The sequence below is a fragment of the Podarcis gaigeae genome, assembly GCF_964106915.1.
Source record: "Podarcis gaigeae genome assembly, chromosome: 14".
NCBI classification, from domain to species: Eukaryota; Metazoa; Chordata; class Lepidosauria; order Squamata; family Lacertidae; genus Podarcis; species Podarcis gaigeae.
Genome location: NC_139690.1, coordinates 5,768,469 through 5,788,828, shown reverse-complemented (window position 1 = coordinate 5,788,828; position 20,360 = coordinate 5,768,469). Strand labels below are relative to the sequence as shown.

The 20,360-nt window shown below is 44.5% G+C and overlaps 2 protein-coding genes and 1 long non-coding RNA gene across 9 annotated transcripts in view; 2 read left to right on the top strand and 1 right to left on the bottom strand.

Moving 5' to 3' along the window:
- The window catches only part of LIPC (lipase C, hepatic type), a 55,134-nt gene extending 53,428 nt beyond the window's left edge, over positions 1 to 1,706 (top strand). The window contains exon 9 of the mRNA XM_083712754.1: positions 1,285 to 1,706. Coding sequence (XP_083568880.1) covers positions 1,285 to 1,384 — 100 coding nt within the window. The 3' untranslated portion in view covers positions 1,385 to 1,706. The remainder of the gene's footprint in view (positions 1 to 1,284) is intronic.
- Positions 1,707 to 1,834: 128 nt separating this feature from the next.
- LOC310831823 lies at positions 1,835 to 3,797 on the top strand. The gene is made up of 2 exons (XR_014557994.1): positions 1,835 to 2,031; positions 2,739 to 3,797. It is a non-coding gene; the product is annotated as an uncharacterized lncRNA (long non-coding RNA).
- A 2,661-nt stretch (positions 3,798 to 6,458) lies between these two features.
- Positions 6,459 to 20,360, bottom strand: part of ADAM10 (ADAM metallopeptidase domain 10) — a 58,873-nt gene continuing 44,971 nt past the window's right edge. For 5 of the 7 annotated variants that reach the window (XM_083712588.1, XM_083712592.1, XM_083712589.1 and 2 more), the window contains 5 exons: positions 16,666 to 16,849; positions 16,178 to 16,286; positions 14,400 to 14,620; positions 10,488 to 10,614; positions 6,459 to 8,812 (listed from right to left, as the gene is read on the bottom strand). In XM_083712588.1, coding sequence (XP_083568714.1) covers positions 8,718 to 8,812; positions 10,488 to 10,614; positions 14,400 to 14,620; positions 16,178 to 16,286; positions 16,666 to 16,849 — 736 coding nt within the window. In that variant the 3' untranslated portion in view covers positions 6,459 to 8,717. Of the gene's footprint in view, positions 8,813 to 10,487; positions 10,643 to 14,399; positions 14,621 to 15,081; positions 15,286 to 16,177; positions 16,287 to 16,665; positions 16,850 to 20,360 lie in introns of all 7 variants that reach the window. The other 2 variants (XR_014557926.1, XR_014557927.1) reach the window with 2 other exon arrangements.

Below are 20,360 nucleotides of genomic sequence, written 5' to 3'. Positions count from 1 at the left end.
TTTTGGTGCAGGCTGTAGCCATGGACATGCTATGTTATCTGATGGTGAATTTGGGGTGACCCAGTGCAAAGATCCTGTGGATCCATGCTTTGTAACCGCGTTTTTGCACCATTGCAGCCCCAGGCAACAATGGGTGCGTGATTTTTTTGGTACAGACTGTAGCCATGGACATGTAATGTGATCTGATGGTGAATTTGGGGTGACCCAATGCAAAAATCCTGAGGATCCATGTGGATCCATGCTTTGTCACCACGTTTTAAATGGGGAGGGAAGGAAAAACACAGCTGGCTAAGAATGCAGGGGAGGAGTTTAACGGGGTGGGGGGGAGGAAAGGAAGGCAAAAGTCCCCCCCCCAAGCCAGCCCTCTCTCTCTCTCTCCCACCTGCATCCCTAGAGCACGGAGAGGAGGAGGTGGTGGGCTGGAGCCTGCACGCAGTGTGACTAGGAAAGAATTAGAAGGAAGGACTTGATCCTTTCCTTAACCCTCTGCTTGCCAGGAGGGCAGGGGATTCCCTGCTCTTTGTTGAGTTTGAGCAAACGCAGCAACAGAAGCGGGTGGGCAGTAAGACCCTGAGGCAGAATGCAGGAAAGCAGCAGCTTCCGCCTTCCCTCCTCCCGCCCACCCGATCTTATTTTTGCCTGATTTTTGCCTATTTTTGCCCCTGCGCTCCGAGTCAGCTCCAGGGACCACACATTCGCTCAATAACACGCACAGACATTTCCCCTTACTTTGTAGGAGAAAAAATCTGTGTGTTATAGAGCGAAATTTACGGTAATAATTTTCTTAAATTATTGGGGGGGCAGAGCCCCCCCAAACGAATTTTTGAGGGGGCTCGGGCCCCCTCAGGCCCCATGGAGTCGGCGCCTATGCTCCCAGTCACCAGTCTAGCTGCCGCGTTCTGGATTAATTGTAGTTTCCGGGTCACCTTCAAAGGTAGCCCCACGTAGAGCGCATTGCAATAGTCCAAGCGGGAGATAACCAGAACATGCACCACTCTGGCGAGACAGTCCGCAGGCAGATAGGGTCTCAGCCTACGTACCAGATGGAGCTGGTAAACAGCTGCCCTGGATACAGAATTGACCTGCACCTCCATGGACAGCTGTGAGTCCAAAATGACTCCCAGGCTGCGCACCTGGTCCTTCAGGGGCACAGTTACCCCATTCAGGACCAGGGAATCCTCCGCTACACGTCCTCTTGGAGATGTGACTATTACAGTTAAATAAACAAGTAATATTTTGTTTCTCTCTCTTCTCTTCTTTCCCCCACCCCAATCTTCTGCATAGAATGACATTCTGTTCTCAAAGCCTTGACGATTTACACCTCTATCCAGGCCAGGAGAAAATGTTTGTAAGATGTGAAGTAAGCTCCCAGCGGCTCAGGTGAAGATACAAGCAAGAACCCGGAAAAACTGCCACTGCTCTTCAATCACTTTTAAGCTGTACCTTTTCTTTGGGTTTTTATTTCTTAACATCTATAATTTTTATGTATATATCATGGCTGGGCGGGCTGGGGTGGGGTCATAGAAAATCCTGCTGGATCCCAAAGTTCAATTGTTTACATTTATCCCGAATGTTGACTAAACTGTGAAAACAACTAAATCAGCTGTTAAGTAGGCCAGAATATGCATATTTTATAAATGGTTAGACAGCATGGATTTTTCATTATCAACTCACTCAATAAAGGGACATACCATTTTACACAAAAAGTTTTCTGGTCCAATCTGGTTAGGAAATTTAAACAGCAAGAATCTCTTGAGGTTTATAGACTCATTAAGATTAAACCCTAATGTGTGTGAAAGCACGCCTCATGTTACAAGCAGTTTCCATTTACAAACGGACCTCCGGAACAGATTAAGTTCATAACTGGAGGTACCACCGTACTGTAGAGAAGACTTGCATAGCTGGTGATTTTGAAAGTACACTTGTATAACCCCTCCTGCACTCATATAACACCCGTTCAACAATTATTATTATTATTTACTGAATTTATATACCGCCCTATACCCGTAGGTCTCAATGAAATGGTAGAAGGTGTTCAGTAGATTTATTGCTTTTATTGTCCAGCTACGCTCCGTCTGCCAGCTTCTGTTTTCAGCGTAACTCCGGAGAAAGCAATTAAGCAGATGTACAGCGAAATTTCATGTGTGAGAAAGAATGTAAACAAGTCCAGACGGCCTCTCTATCCTGTTGTTGTTTAGTCGTTTAGTCGTGTCCGACTCTTCGTGACCCCATGGACCAGAGAACGCCAGGCACCTCTGTCCTCCACTGCCTCCCGCAGTTTGCTCAAACTCATGCTGGTAACCTCGAAAACACTATCCAACCATCTCGTCCTCTGCCGTCCCCTTCTCCTTGTGCCCTCCATCTTTCCCAACATCAGGGTCTTCTCCAGGGAGTCTTCTCTTCTCATGAGGTGGCCAAAGTACTGGAGCCTCAGCTTCACAATCTGTCCTTCCAGTGAGCACTCAGGGTTGATTTCCTTCAGTATGGAGAGGTTTGATCTTCTTGCAGTCCATGGGACTCTCAAGAGTCTCCTCCAGCACCATAATTCAAAAGCATCAATTCTTCGGCGATCAGCCTTCTTTATGGCTCTCTATCCTAGAAGCGTTTATTGTACAGCAAAAACAGCTTATTTACAATCCATCAAAGACCATCAGTGTCCAGCTGCATTTACCTGACTCCTCTCATCCTCAGTGCAGCGACCGATCTGAAATCGAAAGCACTCTTGGGCCTTACAGAAGGCACCTTCGGAATTTGGATTCCCTTTGCTATATCTAGGGGGGCTGGTCCAAGACTGTTCAGTGCTTCTAGCGAAGGGCATTATCTGACTGGATTGGAAGCTGAATCTTCTACCAACACTGGCGTTAGAGAGCATCTTCCACTCCACCCAAGGGCAGCAAGCAGGCCACATGCCATGCACACACACCCCCCCTTCCTCTCCATCTTGCTGCTGCTTCCTGCCTCCTGCCAAATGGGTCAAGCCCAGCTAGACAGATCTGCAGGGAAAATACTGCCCAATTGCTTCCCTTAAAAGGGAAAGCCAGTCCTGTTAGCCATACAAGCATTAGTAAAATTAAGGCTTATGGCTCAAGCTTAACAGTGGTGTGAAAGTGAAGTCTTGATTTTGTGCCCATGTGTTTTGGGATTATAGCCTATAATTCTAACACACTTTATGAGCACAGGATCAAGGTTAAATTTCATACCAGCTAAATTAAAAGCAAGCATTCATTGGAATCACATGTTTGGGTGCATGTTTAGTATGGCATGAGCATATATTCCCACTTTGACCAGCATCTGCAGTAGAACAAACCACCTTCTCAACCCAATCAAGAGCTAAGGGCAGTCTTCTGCAAGGCTATGGAAGCTTCAAATGACCAAGCTAAAGTGATAATTGCAACCACCCCATGAGCGTGTGGCTAGTATAAAGGCCAGCCCAAGACGTTTTGATCTCTGAGGCAACAGAGATAGCAGCCTCCCCATTCCACGTACAAAAGCCAAACACCATTGATGGGACAGAACCCTCCACTGCATCTGACAGCGGCAGGCTTGTTTAGGGGGTGCTGGGCAGGGCATGACACTTGCAGCTTTGCCTGCTCTCCTCCCTGCAGCATCTGCTGCCTCACTCTGTATTATAGCAGGGCCAGCCCTGGCTAGCATGGTCATCTGAAGACATTTTCAAATTTGTTAGGGTCCCCAAATGAAACATTGGTCTGAACACATTGGCTATATTTGTTGAAACCTTGCTTTTAAACTATGTGAACCAGAAAATCAAGTTCTGCAAACTGTGGGTTTGATCCTGACCTAGCCATACTTCCTGAAATTAATGGGGCAGGTTAGCCACAGCTACTGTATGCCTGGATCCAGCCCTAGAATCCTAAACATATACATGCTCTGCAGACTTTCAGGTAAACGTGTGTTTAAGACTTTAGTTTAAGGATTTTCACAACAACTTGGAAAAGGCGCTACAGCTGAGCAGTATGTTTCTGTGTAGGGATCCAGGGCTCATCACCTTTTAACTGGAGATACTAAAGATTGAACCAGGGACTGTTTGAAGGCAAAGCAGTTGCCCCACACCAAGTTATGATGCTTAGTGCAGGTGACTGAAGCAGCAGGGATGGGCTGCCATTCTTTTGCCACTAGGGGCTCATCCACACTTCTGCTTGTCCCATGCCTATAGAGCATGGGTTCAAGCGGTTTTCCCCTCACCCCACTCCTTTCTCAGGGAAAACCTGTTCCTTGGCTCTAAATTAGACCAAACGTCAATCTGGGAAAAAACTGAATTGCTGTTTGGTCTGATTGAATGCTAAGGAAGAGTTTTCTCCAGGGCAAAGCGGCGAGACAAGAGGAAGGGTGCATGAGTCCCTAGTCTACTCTTTATGGACATTTTCAACCCTGCCCCTTTTCCCCTAAGATTCAGGAGTGGAAGTGGAATGCATTTTTTTAAGCTCAAGTAAATTAAGCAACTGTTTCCATGCCTTAAGTTGCCATTTGTCATCCATATCTTTGAAAAAAATATTTTGAAAACAAGCTGGACATTTTACAATTGCACTGAATGGTTCTTTTGGCTTGTATCCAGAGCTAAGTTCTACTGAGAATTAGGCCCGTCAATGGGCCTGAGTAACTTAAGTCCATTTGTTTCAATGGGTCTACTTTGACCAGAACTTCCTGGGATACAATCCTTTGTTTCCCACATAATAGGGAGTGTTTTCCACAAAATAAGTTCACCAGAAAGACAGTGCTTGGAGATGAGGGAAAACATGCTAGCATGCCTATTACTCAGCCACCTTAAACAGAAACATGCACAGTAAAATTAGTTGCATCCAAAATGCTACTTTAAAGGGACACAGGTGGTGCTGTGGCCTAGGACTTGCTGATCAGAAGGTCGGCGGTTCGAATCCCCACGACGGGGTGAGTTCCCGTTGCTCGGTCCCAGCTCCTGCCAACCTAACAGTTCGAAAACATGCCAAAAAGTGCAAGTAGATAAATAGGTACCGCTCCGGCGGGAAGGTGAACGGTGTTTCCGTGCGCTGCTCTGGTTTTGGTGTTCCGTTGCGCCAGAAGCGGCTTAGTCATGCTGGCCACATGACCTGGAAAAACTGTCTGTGGACCAACGGTGGCTCCCTCGGCCTGTAAAGTGAGATGAGCGCTGCAACCCCTGAGTCGTCTGTGACTGGACTTAACTGTCAGGGGTCCTTTACCTTTAAGTGCTACTTTAGGTGCTCCAAGTAGTATTTTTGACTTTCTCTTGGCGTCTGAGATTGTTACCCTCTGTGTCATATCTGAAAGTACAGCTCCAATTCACTATCTGTTTGCCATATAAAATGAAGGGGTCAATATTTAAGACAGAGGTCAAAGCCTCACACCACTCAAGTGCCCAGAACTAATTGCTGTGAAGAGAATCAGAACTTACAGGGTTAAACAGTTCTGAGTGACGTCTCACATTCTGAGGCGTGGCTATATTCACAGAGGGGAGTGTTTCTCTGTGTGCTTTTTCCTTTCGCTTTTGCGGAGAGGCAGCAAGATGTGCGCTCTTTCGCCGGGCTGATTTATGATGTTTTTCTACACGATTAAAAACTGTTGGAGATAAGCAAGAAAGCCTGCGTGCAGTCTGATTTATCACACACACATTGCAACAGTTTTCTACCGCTGCGACGACTCTGCTACAGGAAGCTAACGGAGAGCTATCCACGGGAGTCCAGTGGGGCACAGGGAAGCCTGCCGGACCCCATCCAACAGCCACAATTGCTCTCATCATTATCAGTTTACTTGTGCGGTCCACCCACCAATGCAAAGTGTTGCACTAATAAAAAATAAAAGCACACTGGCAAAAAAGTGGAACTAGTGGTGCATGAATTTTTGTAAACAGATTAGAATGTAACTCTCCTTCAGATTTCACAATTCTGAGCTTTGTGATATAGTTCTCTGCTTAAAAGTGTTCTAGAACATGTTAACGAATGCTTATTTAAGATACAATACATTTGGAAATGACACTGAAATAAAGCATTTAAATACACATTTTAAAACAAAATTTGCTTGTGGGCTTTAGAAAATTCACAGAATGATGCAGAAAGTACTTAAGAACCCATGTGGAATTGACACTGATCAGAAATAGGCCAATCCGTCCCTAAAACACCACACATAGATACATACACACACACACACACACACACACACACACACACCTCTAACCCACAAACACATTTCAATAAAGAATAAATAGTTTGATAATCACACCACAGCACTGTACTGAGATAAAGTTTTACAGGCCTGGAGGAAGAATCTGCAGATGCAGCAGCAGTATGATTTGGGGCATGTTTAACTGAGACCCCCCCCCCCTTTTTGAGCCACACCAATAAAATGAGATCTACTAAGAAGCACAGCCTGCTACTGGCAGTGAAATGTAGGAAGGCACATCAGAATTGACTGCCCTTCAGTTCTGAAAAAGAGCTCAACCTCCAGGGTGATTTCATCAGGTCTATTTATTAATGCATTTCAAGTTTTAAAAAAAACCTTACATCTGTTTGCACAATACTTTATTTTATTTTTGCAACTTTTTAGTAAAAATTTCCAAAGTGAACCAAAAAAAAAAAAAAAAAGGATACTGTATAAAACACAGTGGACATTAAACTGACAGTAGTATTAGATTGCAATTTGCCTTGATAATCTTGTTTTAATTTACCACATCTTAACTTGTAGTGGAGAGTTCAGTGCACTTTTCTCTTTGCAGAAAACATGAAACTTAGACCCAAAATAAAACAGGGTAGCCAGCTCTCTGCCAGGCACCCTAGCCACAGGAGAACATTACAAGCAAAGAATTTACATGTTCCAAGATCTACCACACTCAAGAAGTTACTATGAACTCTTGCAGAACAAAAGTCACCATTTTAGAAATGCAAACCTAGCTTCCAGCCTTTGCACAGTCTGAAGAACAGAACAAGAACAGAACCACCCCAAAATGTATTTTAAAATGGTTTAAAAGCAACTACAGATTTCTAACTAGTTAAGATCCTTCAGAATTATTTATAGTCTATTGGTCTGGGGGTTTCATGTACAAAATTTGTCTCTAAACCATGTACAAAAAAGCTGTATTTTGAAAAAAGTCACCACATACTGTACAAGTTTTACAAGGAAGAGATTTCATTATATTCTTTTAACATTTTTGGCCTTGCTGGCTTGCTTCACATTATGAGAATGTGTGTGTAAACTGTATACTCTTGGAAAACAAAACAAAACAAAACCCTGGCCAACCCCTTAATAAAATTTGCTTCCCAAGCAAAGCCAGAAATATTTTTACAGCCATTTGTTCCCTAATTAGCTTGGTGCTTTTGGAAAAACAGAAGCAGTGTATCACAAGCTTGAATAATGCCCTCTTCCATTTCCTGCATAGCAGTTAAGCATATTATGACATTGCTTTTGTTTCTACTTTGTTTTAAAATGCCAATTATTTACACTCATAATAAAAACTTTGGGCCATTGTGCTGTTGAGCTTCCGGACTCCTTTAAGCGCCTTTTGTGGACATTCCCCAGCCTACACAATTAAAACACAACTACAGCAGACTCTGCAGCAGTTACTTTTGTTTTAGTGGTTATCCTTAAGAACAGTATCATGCTGAAGAATTACCAAAATACTTAAACAAAAAAATTAAACAACTTTTCATCTCTCCCATATCTGTCAGAACTGGGAACCTAATTACCACATATTAAGACTATCAGAGCATATCAAAGAAAGTCAGTTGCAATCTTCTGAGGAAAAATAGAACACACTTGTCTTTCTACCAAAGCATGAAAAAAGAAGTCGATCATTTAACAGGCAAAGATTTTTTTTCCTTTTTTTGGAAAATACTTATGCTGAGCTCTCAGAAATCATATATTTTACATAAAAATTAATGATGGGAACATTCTGGCATGTGCTATCCCCAGGACAGCAGCGGCACAATGCGAGAGAGAAAGCACAACCCAGAGGGAACGTTTCCTCCACAAGCCCCCTTTAGATCAGAGCAGAGCTTCGTTCATTTTAGTGGGGCTTGTGCAGGATGAGAAATCTGGGTTTTGCATCCAGAGTGAATGTTAGCAGTAATTCTGACCATAATATAGATACATTTAAAAAAGGATTCGATCCGATTCACAATTCCTGCATAAAGCATTACAGAATCCAGACTTTTATACACCTTCAACCTCTGTTATCCTGAGTATGTCAATTAAACAGTAATTTCTTCATTAAGAGCGTAAAAGGTTTATAATACAAAGAAACATCCATATTGCAATTCTCTTGTTTTACAATTGCACACAGAAGTACAGGTGTACATGAGAAATACAATGTCTGCATATAACATTTTATGTACATTGGCAAAGTAATGTCTCCAATGTCTAGCTTCCTAGCCTCAACAGTTGAAAAATATATGCTTTAATTCATGTGAAGAGGAGTTTCACAAGAGCCATGTTTGCCTCCAGGTGAAGAAAAGGCAACAACGAAGAGCACAGGGAGGAGAAGGTCAAAATCATGGTGCTGAAGACGGTTAAAAATCTGCTTCAAGATCAGCCGCTTCTCTTTTGGGGCAGGGAAATGCGAGCATTGAACATCTCCACATCTTGCCTTTTTTTTTCTTTCTTCTGCTTTTTAGTTGAAAGTTAGACCAGGGACAATGACTTAATATAGGTTTTCTTTGGAGTGAAATTTTCCCACTGTAGGCACTAGGAAGAACCAAGGCAAAAAACAGCACTTAACGTCTCATGTGTCCCATCTGATAACTCTCTCGGGGCCTCTGGCGTGGAGGAGGCTGAGCTGTTTGGGGCGGTCTCCTTCGCTTCAAAGTGCCTACAGAAAAAAGCATAGTTTTAAAAAACATATTGCCTGTTTAGAGACCAGTCAAAGCCTAAGGCTTAATGTGCTATATGCAAATGTGCAAGGCCTTTGATTGCTTATATAAGGTAAGAATAAGGATGCCAAGCACAGAGTACTCAAGATCAGTTCTCCCTCTTCCTGCAAAACATCAGGGTGGGGTGGGGGGGTTACATTAAACAAAGGAAAAGCAATACAAAACAGTGGTTGAGGCGACCATTTTATGCAACATTTTATGCAACTGCAAACGCCTGTCAGCGTAAAGTAAGTTGCCAGGGGAAGCCTGAAAGTCAAAATGCCTGCTCAGTTTCTGCTAGTGGAGTGCTTCATAGCATGGGACTGGTGGTGACACAAAAAGTCTGATCTCTAGGCTGAGGCCAGTCAGGCCCCTACAACACAGAGGACAACAGCTCTCCTCTGGATGTTATCAGTGATTGGGCTGAAAAACAAAAGCTCAGGCGGTCCTTAAAGCATCCTGAGTTTTGTTCAGAGTTTTGTATATCAACACAAGAACCTTGAACCTGGCCCTGTAGCACGTGGGCAACCAGTACAGAAGTTTTAGCAGAGGTGTCACATGCTGCCAGCTTTCTGCCCTCATCAGTAGTCTAGCTGCTGCATTCTGTCCTAGCTTGTCCTATGTCAACAAGGCCCACACAGAGCACATTGCAGAAATCCATTCTCAATGTTAGCAACACATGGGCTATCAGATACAGATGTTGCACCAGACTAAACAGGTAACAGCCACCAAGTCATTTGGACCTCCAATAAAAAACATAAGCTACATACCATATTTTTCGCCCTATAGGACGCACTTTTTCCCCTCAAAAAATGAAGGGGAAATGTGTGTGCGTCCTATGGGGCGAATGCAGGCTTTCGCTGAAGCCTGGAGAGTGCGAGGGGTCGGTGCGCACAGACCCCTCTCGCTCTCCAGGCTTCGCGGACCTCTCCGCAAGCGGGGGGAGCGCTCCCGCTGCTTGCGGAGAGGTGCCTGCATGCGGAAGCCTGGGCGCGCTGAGCTCAGCGCGTCCAAGCTTCGCGCACCTCTCCGCAAGCGGGGGGGAGCGCTCCCGCTGCTTGCGGAGAGGTGCCTGCATGCGGAAGCCTGGGCGCACTGAGCTCAGCGCGTCCAGGCTTCGCGGACCTCTCCGCAAGCAGCGGGAGCCAGCCCTGGGCTCCCACGGCTTGCAGAGAGCTGCCTGTTTGGGGGCTGGGGTCAGGGGAAGCTCCGGCGGGCGTCCCCCGCCCCAGCCCCGCGCCTGGGGGGGGGGGAAATAATTTTTTTCCCTTTATTTCCCCCCCCAAAAAAACTAGGTGCGCCTTATGGGACGGTGTGTCCTATAGGGCGAAAAATACGGTACCTACTCCTTTAGGGGCAGTACAAGCCCATTAGTGTGAAGGAGTTAAGGATACCACCCATTATACTAAGTCCACAAAGATTTGACAGCTGAAGGGACAACTGACTTTTATGCCCCTGAGTGTCCAATAGGGCAGCACCTTCTCATAGGTTTTCCTCTTTTATATACAAGAGTATTTTGAGGAAACACAGCCCTTCCCTTTCATAGTGCAACTACTACAAGGTGCCAGCGACATTTTCCATTATACAGAAGAGGTTATACAGAATTTACAGAAGTCACAACATGAAGGTGCTTACCTGGGAGAGGTTTAGGTGGTGGCAGCTTTGGGTTGCTGCTTGGGGTATGAACACTGCATATCTTAATGAAACCGGCCATAAACATGATCAGCGCAATCCCCATAAGCAGTACAGCCCACCAGTATATCTGAAATATTGTGACAGAACACAAAAGACTATTTTTAAGATAGATGTGCATGTACAACCCTACTGCATCTTAAAATCAGTGCAAAGCCATAGCTTTATTCCTCAAATGCCACCAAAGGCCTCTATGAATGAGATTCTAGGACCCCTGAGAGCCCCCATGGAGCTGGGGAGAGGCCCATGGATCCCAGCCTTAGCTGCTGGCTCCTCAGCTGCAGCCCACCTGCCTTACTCTGTGGTCCACCAGAAGTGGGTGCTAGTGGTGGCAGCAGAGGGCATGCAGACCCCAGCAATGCGAGCAGGGTAGGTGGCTTGTTTTGACCTATAACAAGTAAAGCTGAACGAAGCAGCATCGTTGAGGGCCTGTCAACCACCTACTTTTATAAAAGCGTACCTGGGAGTGGTTTAGATGGTTATAAAAGCAGTTACAGCACTAAAGGAAAAATCAAATGAGTAAAGTTCTCAGGAGGGAGGCAAATGAATGCAGAAACCAGTTCAACTACCCAAACCTGGACAGGTCATCTGCTTTCTCAGGGCAGGCACTTGCCCTCCTCACACCTCCCCCACCCCAGCTCTAGAAACAAGGCTGAAGTTGGATGATTCACAAATTGCAAAGCAAAAGCCATTTAACCATTAGCAAATCTAATTATTGTGTTGAAGTTTCTCCACTACATTTTCTGGCTTTAATTCAATTTGAATTTGCAGGTTAAAATCAAGTCATCCATATATTAATGCAATCATTTTCCAAAAAAGTAAACTGACTTGAGTCTAGAAAAGTGAATTTTCCCAGGACTGATATAGAGAATAAAAGGTTAAGCTCCATCTTGGAAACTGCCCAAACTCCATAGGAAAACTAGAAAATACCGCACTAATAGAATTACTAAAGGAGGAGAGACTGGAACAGGACACTGGTGGGTTGTGACAATGGCAGCTGCATTTTGCTGGGGAGAGTAGCATTTGAGAGAGAAAAAGACAGAACACGGGACAAGAGCAGGAAAAACAAATAAGAGACCAGGGACATCTCACTTTTTATATATTATGGAAGTGAATCTCCTGTAGGCGGACAGGGTGGGAACTGGGGTGGGGAAACAGGTCCTGCTCTCTGTCCTGTAATCTGTGTCACAAAGGGCACCCATCATATGCAAATTTCCTGGGAGCAGAGGGCTGGCCACAGGTGCTATTCTGACCTGGCATTTGGGAACTATGTTAATCATTTGGCTAAGTGATACATCAGTGATGAAAGAAGGCAGAGTCCTTCTTTCCATGCCCAGGTACACAGTACATATTTGTATGGCAAAATATTTAAACCTTAGCCCCAAGTTGCATGTTAGAGCTAACAATGTGCCCTGTACCTGAAAATGCTGAAAATAAAACTGGAACAGGACAACATTTTATTGAATTTTTTTAAAAAAGAGTGACCAAACATAAAATTTGTTAAGAGAAGAAAAGATGGATACTGCACCAGCAGTTAGATTGGCCAGATTCAGAGTAAGGTGGCAAAAGGAAGCTGAAATGGCTGCACTTTTGGCAGTGCATAAAGAACCATTTACAACTGAGACATATACAGCAGCTATAGATTCTGAAATCAGAGGGCACCAAAGAATTCTACCAACCACCATTTACTGCACACAAAACTGAGAGCTGCTAAGGAAGAGCTGACTGCACGACTGTCTCCCATGAGGTCTCATTAGAAGTAGCGCAGATATGGAGGCTGACTGGTCACCAGACGAAACAGAACGTGTCTGACAATCACAATTCAGCAGGAATAAAGGAATGCAGTGGCACCCAGGCCTGAACAAGCCACCAAGCATGGTAAGACAATGGCAGAGCTTCTCTAATGTAATGAGGTGAGAATCAGCCCCTCAAGAGACCAAATTTAAAGGACATGGGCATGGGCTTAGCTGGGGGGTGCAGCCGCCCCACATATCAATAAAAATACCTAACTGAGGTTCTGCCTCCTCCAACAAAAGCCTGCCCCCCTTAACAAAAATCCTGGCTACGCCCATGGACACAGGCAATGGTCACTGTTTGGAAAATGTGCTAGGTCAAAAACACATTACTGCAATAAACCTAGTTACTGAGTGTGTGTAGGAAAATTTCTTATCTGGCAATTCCCATTCTTTTCTATTCCTAAACAACCCTGAAAATGTTTCATTATAACGTAACATTTCCTGTTCTGGTGAATAAAGGGAAAATGTGAAATGAAACACAGTAATATCCAGAGGAAGAACTGTGAGAGAGACACTGAGTTGGCCAGCAGGTAATGGCTTTTCCCACCTGCCTTGCCCCATCCTCCAGCCCTAGGAGATCTTATAGGGGAGCTGTTTCCAAACTCTGAGGAGGAGAGACTCTGCTTCCATCAGAGGGTGGCTGGTTTCACCAGTGTTGCCCCATGTCTGGCCTGAAGAACCGTCAGAAGAGAGTTATTATGCACATGTGTATTTCAATGCACTGAACAGAGTGAAAGAATATGATTCATGGGGGTGCAGTATGAATTTAACAGAGCTTAGTGTAGTTTTGGCTGCTTTTTTGTTCATGTTGTTAATACTGTTTTATAGATTATAAATGCTGTCTTGATTTGTTAATCATATGACTTTTGCTTTAATTACAGTGCAGCTTGTTTTTTAGTTGCTATTTTGTTAATGGTGTTTTATAGAGTGTAATAATTATATTGATGATTTTTTTTTTAGTTATTTCATTTGACTCATGCTGTATTTGTGATGTTCTATTATGCTCTACCATGTTACTATTATTTATTGTTTGCAAGCGGCTTTGGGATTCATTTGTATGAAAAGCAGCATAGAAATATAAAAATCAAAATCTATTTATCCTGGCACTCAGCCAATACAGATGCACACAAATCAGTGAAGCTGCACCAGTGCCTGCCTATTGGGTCTTTATCTCACCCTTCCTCTAAGAAGCACAGAGTTATGCAGTTTCCCTCATGACAACCCCCACTGTACTAAGACTAATCATGCCTTGCCTAAGGTCACCTAGTAAGCTTCACGGCCAAGCAAGAATCTAAGCCAGCTCTTCCTGGACCAAGTCCAATGCTCTAGCCCCATAGCACACTGTCTTCTAAAGCCTGGAAAGTGCACAACAGCCTTTTTCACCTCGTGTCATACCCAAAGCTGGCAACAAGCTTTATCTCTATATATTTGTGTCATTCTATTCTATTCTATTCTATTCTATTCTATTCTATTCTATTCTATTCTATTAGATACGGGGAACCTCTGGTCCTCCAGATGTAGCTGAACTATATGTCCCATCAGCCCCAGCAACCATGGCCAATGTTACACATACTCAAATTCTGAAAACTGGAAAATACAAGTGCTCATGAGGACAGCTTCAAGCAATTCTTAATGGCTTTTTGTCATCCTCCCACCCCACTTTATTCAACAGTGTACTACCACTCTGCTTCATTAGAAAAAGCATACAACATTCTTAAAGCAGAATCTGTATGATCGCAGGAGAATTTTACCATTATCCATATTGGGGGCGGGGGGAGAGAACGTGACTCCTAGTGGTGCATCAATAAAACTGCTAGCATGCTACCCTTCGGGTAAATATTTACATATTAGCAAAGCAGATGCTACAATGGCTCTGAAGAAAATGAACTACAGCTCTTGTAAAAGCACTACTCATCAAGGTAGCATTGTTGAATTGTAGCAATCAAAGGGGTTTTTTTTTGGAGGTGGGAATTAATTCAAATTCAAAACAACTGAGAATGGCAGGCTTTACCACAGTTCACAACATAGTATTAGAGATTTCTTATTTTAAAAAACTTACAACGATCCATTCTGCAATGTTTTCATACAGCTCTGGATTAAAAATGGCCTTCTTTAACCTGGCTAAGGGGCCGTCAGCATCTACCAATCGACACCTCATGAACACATCACAGTAACCTTTAAAATCATTGCAGGGTGACCCAGGCTGCAGGGTAATAGTTTTGTGATCGAAGAAGTTCTTCCATTTAGCAGATCCTGTACTTGCACAGGAGTCTGGAAGCACTGGATAAAGCAAAAAACATTTTAAGAACAGATGTTATTTTTAGGAAGAGCAATATAACAAAATGCATCACAAGCAACAGCCTGCCCACAATTACATGTGTATTGAAAGAACGTAAGAGGTACAGGACAGCAATCATTACTTAAATCAAGGGTAGGAAATTGATCCATGGGTCATTTTGACCGGGGGGGGGGCACACAACTGCCAATCACTTGTTGTGTCATGATTCTTCCTTTGCTGCCCCACTTCAAATTCAAGCCAGGATTGCAAAGCAAGAAATCTGTGGATGAATGGAAATGCTCCAAGAGTGGGCTGCCATTTTCTCATATCATGGGTTAAGATCTTGCTGACTTTTACAAAGAGCAGGCAGAGGCTTATTTGTTATCTCAGTGCTAAGCACCACAGCATTAAAGACCAGATATAAGCTTATCGGTACAAGTACTGATCCCTTGTCATCACTTACTGCCAAGATCAGAGATAACAGATCTCTACGCCTGACATCACAGGTCACTGGGTAACTGATAGATGGATACAGTTTGCCGGAAAGGCCTCATGGGTCAAATTCAGAGGTCTGGTGAGCTTAATTAGGTTGGTGGGCTGGAGGTTCCTCCTGCCCCTCAGGTTAAATGGATATAGTCTTCATGAGATTGAAGTGTTACAACCAGGACTGAGCCAAGGCATTTTGGTGGTTGAAAGAGAAAAGGGAGGAACACCATTTGAACTAGTAGAATAGCACACAATGCACTGGGATGGTTTCTCACATGAGTAATTTCATTTCCTGCTGCAAAGGAGCAGAGATTTTTTAAATAAAGCTTGTGCACAAAATAAGCCAAGCTTGAACCCTGACAGGATGGAGGTATGGTCGGTGAGGGGCTTCCATGTCAGAGATGTTGGTCAATTGCCCGTTCAGGTGCACAGTCTGGGGATGCATCTGGATCCCACTCCGTCACTGGAGTCCCAGGGAGCCTCAGTGGCTAGAAGTGCTTTTACCAGGATCTCTCAATGGATTGTGTCCTCACACTTGGCTGTCCTTAATGGCACACAAGATCCAATCATCTTTCTTCATGGTAAGGTTCTCTGAATAACTCAAGAGTTCTGCAAACTATTCCCCAGCTTCAGTTTTATTGAATAAAAGTATCTGAAATTCTAGTACAGTGGTGCCTCGCTGGATGAAAATAATCCGTTCCCTGGTTCTCTTCATCTAGCGGTTTTTTCGTCTTGCGAAGCAAGTCCATTGACAACTTAGCGGATTAGCGCTACAGCTGTCTAGCGGCTTCTAGCGATCAGCTGTTAAGCGGCTTATCAGCGGAACAGCTGATAAGCGGCTTAGCGGCTTAGGAAAAGGGCGGAAAAAGCGGAAAAAACCGCGGGGGGGGCCGCAAGATTTTTTCGTCTTGCGAAGCAACCCCATAGGGAAATTCGTTTTGCGAAGCGCCTCCAAAACAGAAAACCCTTTCGTCTAGCGGGTTTTCCGTCTTGTGAGGCGTTCGTCTTGCGGGGCACCACTGTATCAAAATCCAAGCTTACACTATTTATGTTTTAATGTGAAGAGAACTTACTTTTCTCCATGCAACATACATGGCATAATTCTTTATCATCCTTTGCATCCGAACTGGCACATGTACATTCTTCTAAGCCATACTTCTCACAGATAGAGCCAGCACATTGCTAGAGAAGAACAGATACAGTTATTTTCCATACATGCTTTACATTCCATAAAACTTAAGGTTCATCATTTGCACAGAAAGAACCACCACCACCATATATTGTGAACAGAGAGTAATACCTTTCCCACTCTGGAAATAATAAATCTGGATGCATCAGCTGGTGGCGCTTGATATAGACTGGGCAGAATACAAGGCCTGAGAATGCAAAGCTTCAGAATGCCATTTCCTAAACACTAAGAAAATTCACAGGTTCTCCACTTGTTACCCAATAAAGGAAATGCTTTATTCCAGCAGGGGGGAATATACAATCATCCTGGGCCAGCAGCATGTAAGCTGATATTGATTCCTTAGCTTTTCTGTAACATCTCTAGAAGACTTACTCCATTTATGCAAACTTGTGTATTTCTGTTGCAGTCCGTCAAGTTAGGCTTCGGTGCAGATGTTGGACAGAAAGAAGTGTTGCCATTGCACCTCCCTTCTTCCGCACACTCAGAATCATTTCGGCACTTTGCTCCAAATACCCTGAATGTACAAGATGGTGTGCAACAGGGACCTTGACTGGGGCTGTAAAAGAGGGGGAAATACTCAGTTGTCACTTCTTAACAGGTACCTCCTGTCACCTTATTCAGCCCACACATACCCTTTTGTTATTTAGCTAGAAGGATTAACTTTAGCCTTTGTTCTGCAGCCCATCACCAATATAGATCAAAACTTTAATAAGCTTGCTCTTTAAAAGGTGCCTCCTATCACTCTTTAATCCCTATGACTGTGGGTATAACAGGGTTGTTTAAAGTCTCATTGATAGTTTTTAGCTGAATTCAAAAGCTTAAATCAGTATTAAAAAGAACAAGGCACTGAAAAGAACATGTGGGTCCCCCTTCCATCTGTAACACACTCAGCCCTACTTGTGGCACTTCCTTCAGTTTCAAATAATTTATTAGTTGCCTTTCAAGTGTTCAAGGCAACAAATAAATAAAATATATTCAACAAAAGCAAAACAGAGGTAACAACATCAATAGGAGCAAACAGCCTAGTCAGCTGAATCAAAGGCCAAACAGAAGGGATGTGTTTTATACCATTGGCAGAAGGAAAACAGAAAATTGGAATTTGGAACTCAAAAGCAGAGCCAGAAACGAGGACTAAAGCTAGCATGATTGACAATAGAAAAAGACATGGACTTTGTCACCACCAGTGTTCTTTAAAAAAACCTCATATACTACTGAAAAGCCTCAAATAGTGACCCTATTCACATGTATAAGGGCAATCAAAATTATTCAACCCCAATGCAAATCAGGTTTATTATCAAAATGTACAGACTTTCAGCTGTTTGCAATGAGCAAATCAAACAAAAGCGATTGAAATAGCTCAACACAATAGATGCTTCGAGCGGTTTCCCCAAATTCAGCTGAAATTGCAACTTATATTGGCTTCTTCAGTCTCACTATTATTCAACCCCTTCAGGGCAAGCAACTTTAGTACTTAGGGAGCAGCCTTTTGCTGCTATGACCTCCTGCAAAAGAGATGCATAGCCAAACAGCAGTTTCTGGCAGCATTCCTGAGGAATCTTAGCCCACTCCTCAGGAGCAATGGCCTCCAGTTCAGTAATATTCTTGGATTTGCATGCTGCAACTGCCTTCTTCAAATCCCACCAGAGATTTTCTATGAGGTTCAAGTCAGGTGACTGTGATGACCACTGTAGAACTTTCCAGGACTTCTGCAATCAAACCTTGGTGGAATCTGAGGTATGCTTGGGATCATTGTCCAGTGACGTCCAAGCTTCAGCTTCCTCACAGACGGCTGTCAGCATCGCCCTTGAGCCAGTGCCACCAACTGGACTCATACACTTCAGCCCCAACTGGGCTAGGCGAGCTGGGTGGCACTTCCAGAGACCACCTTCTGGACAGGAACAGGTCAAAGTGCTGTGGACTCACAGCTTAGAGTTGTGAGCACCGGATTCACTTCCACAAGAAGACAGTCGTCGCACAGCAGAGTCTAGCAGAGTATATAAACGACTCGGAGAGCAGCTCTGTAGAATATCTTCTTTATTCTGTCTACAACTATTATACAACTATATACAGAGCTTAATGGGTTCCAAGCATAAATGAATGCTAAACTGCACTGAGTGTCTGCAGCTGCTCTTAGCAGCAACCTTATCTATACACACGATCTCTAACACTCAGTCTCTCTCTCTCTCCGACACACTGACTGACTGACTTGGTGCTGGAGTAGAATAAGTAGAGAGCAGAACACGCCTCTTTCTCTCTGGAGAATCAGCAGACTCATCAGGAGATTCTTGGATATGGGAGGGGTGAAATCTCCTCAATGGCATGATGTTTCCTCCTAGGATTCCCTGATACTTCAGTGAATCCATCCTGCTTTCCACACACTGCACGCTTTGAGTGCCAGAGGATGCAAAGCAGCCCCAGAGCATCACCGAGCCACCACCATGCTTCACTGCAGGCAGAGTGTTCTTCTCAGCGTATGCTTCATTCTTCCTCCTCCAGATACGGCGCTGAACCATGGGGCCAAAAAGTTCCAATTCTGTTTCATTGCTCTACAGAACAGAATCCCAAAACTTCTGTGACTTATTTATATGATTTTGAGCATAGTGGATCCGACTTTTCTTGTGCTTTTGGTTTCGTAGTGGTGTACGTCTTGGAAGTTCTGGGATGGAAACCTTCTGCATTTATATGTGCCATACTGTGCTCACTAAAACCTCAGTGCCTGCTGCCACCAAGTCTTGCTACAGCTCTTTTGCCGTCACTCAAGATTTTTCCCCAGCCTGCCTTCTCAGAAATCTGGTTGGTGCCACAGATAGCTTTCTTTTTCTGCCCCATCCAGGTAATGTAACCATTGTTCCTTTAACTTTGAACTTGCAAACTATGTTCCCAACTATGTGCCTCTAGGAACATTCAGTGCCTTCACTATCTTTTTGTATCCTGCTCCTTGTTTGTGAAGGCCGATGATCTCTTCACTTGCCTTCTTGGACCATTCTCTTGACTTACGTCGTATTTCTAACATGCAGCCAAATTTGACGCTCAGCAAACCCCTAGACTCAGGGGTTTTCAACCTTTTGGAGTCCATGGCTCCCTTGACCAACTACATTCTTTCTGTGACACCCCTGTGAGGCTCAGGAGCCCAGTTATGTCACACCTTGCTTGCAGAGCCAGCAGCCCCTCACCCCTTTTTGAACACCCTCCCTTGTGGAGTGTTCCCTCAGTCTCCTCTCCTCTCCTCTCCTCTTCTCTCCTCTCCTCTCCTCGGGAGTCCTCCAGGCGGCAGCCACCACCCCTGGTTTCTGAGCCCCCTCCACCCCAAAGAGAGGTGCATCCACACCCCACCCACAGGGACCTGGAAAGATGCCCCCAGTCTTAGCAGCCTGACAGAGACTGGCCAAAGATGAACATGAGGCCAGCATCTATCTTACTCACCTTGGGAGGCAGCAATGGGTGCCAATGAGCATGCATGGCAGAAAGGCTTCCCATCAGTGCTGGGCATTCAGTTCCCAGGCAGGCCTTGCACACAGCAAGCACAAGAAAGGCCAGAGCTGTGCCTGCCCGCGTGCCTGGCCTCCCACTTGTCTGTCCATTCCCAACAGCAAGGGCTGGTGGACTGGCTGGCTGGGCTCCCTCACCTGCTTGTTTGCTTTACTCCGAGGCCACCTCAGCTTCTGGCAACCAGCACCCCCTGGCCAGCCCCAGAGGCACCATTCGCATCGGAAGCTTGTAGCCAGGGCTGCTGCAACAAACAGCTGCAGAAGCCTTTGGGAGGCAGAAATGCGAGAGGGCATCAGAGGAGGGAGGGAAGGAAAGAGGGACTGAGGCCAGTGTTGCCCATGGAACCCCTGACCACCATTCAAGGCACCCCAGGATGCCATTGCACATTGGTTGAAAACTACTGCCCTAGCAGTTTTCATGCATTCCAGCTCAAGCACACCTGGTGCAACTAGTTAAGCTCTTGATTAGTTGCATCCAGTGTGCTTGAGACAACACCTGTTGTATTTGTGCTGTTGTGAGGGATTCTATTCAGGGAGTTGGATAATAGTGAGCCTGGAGAAGCCAGTTAGCCAGCTGAA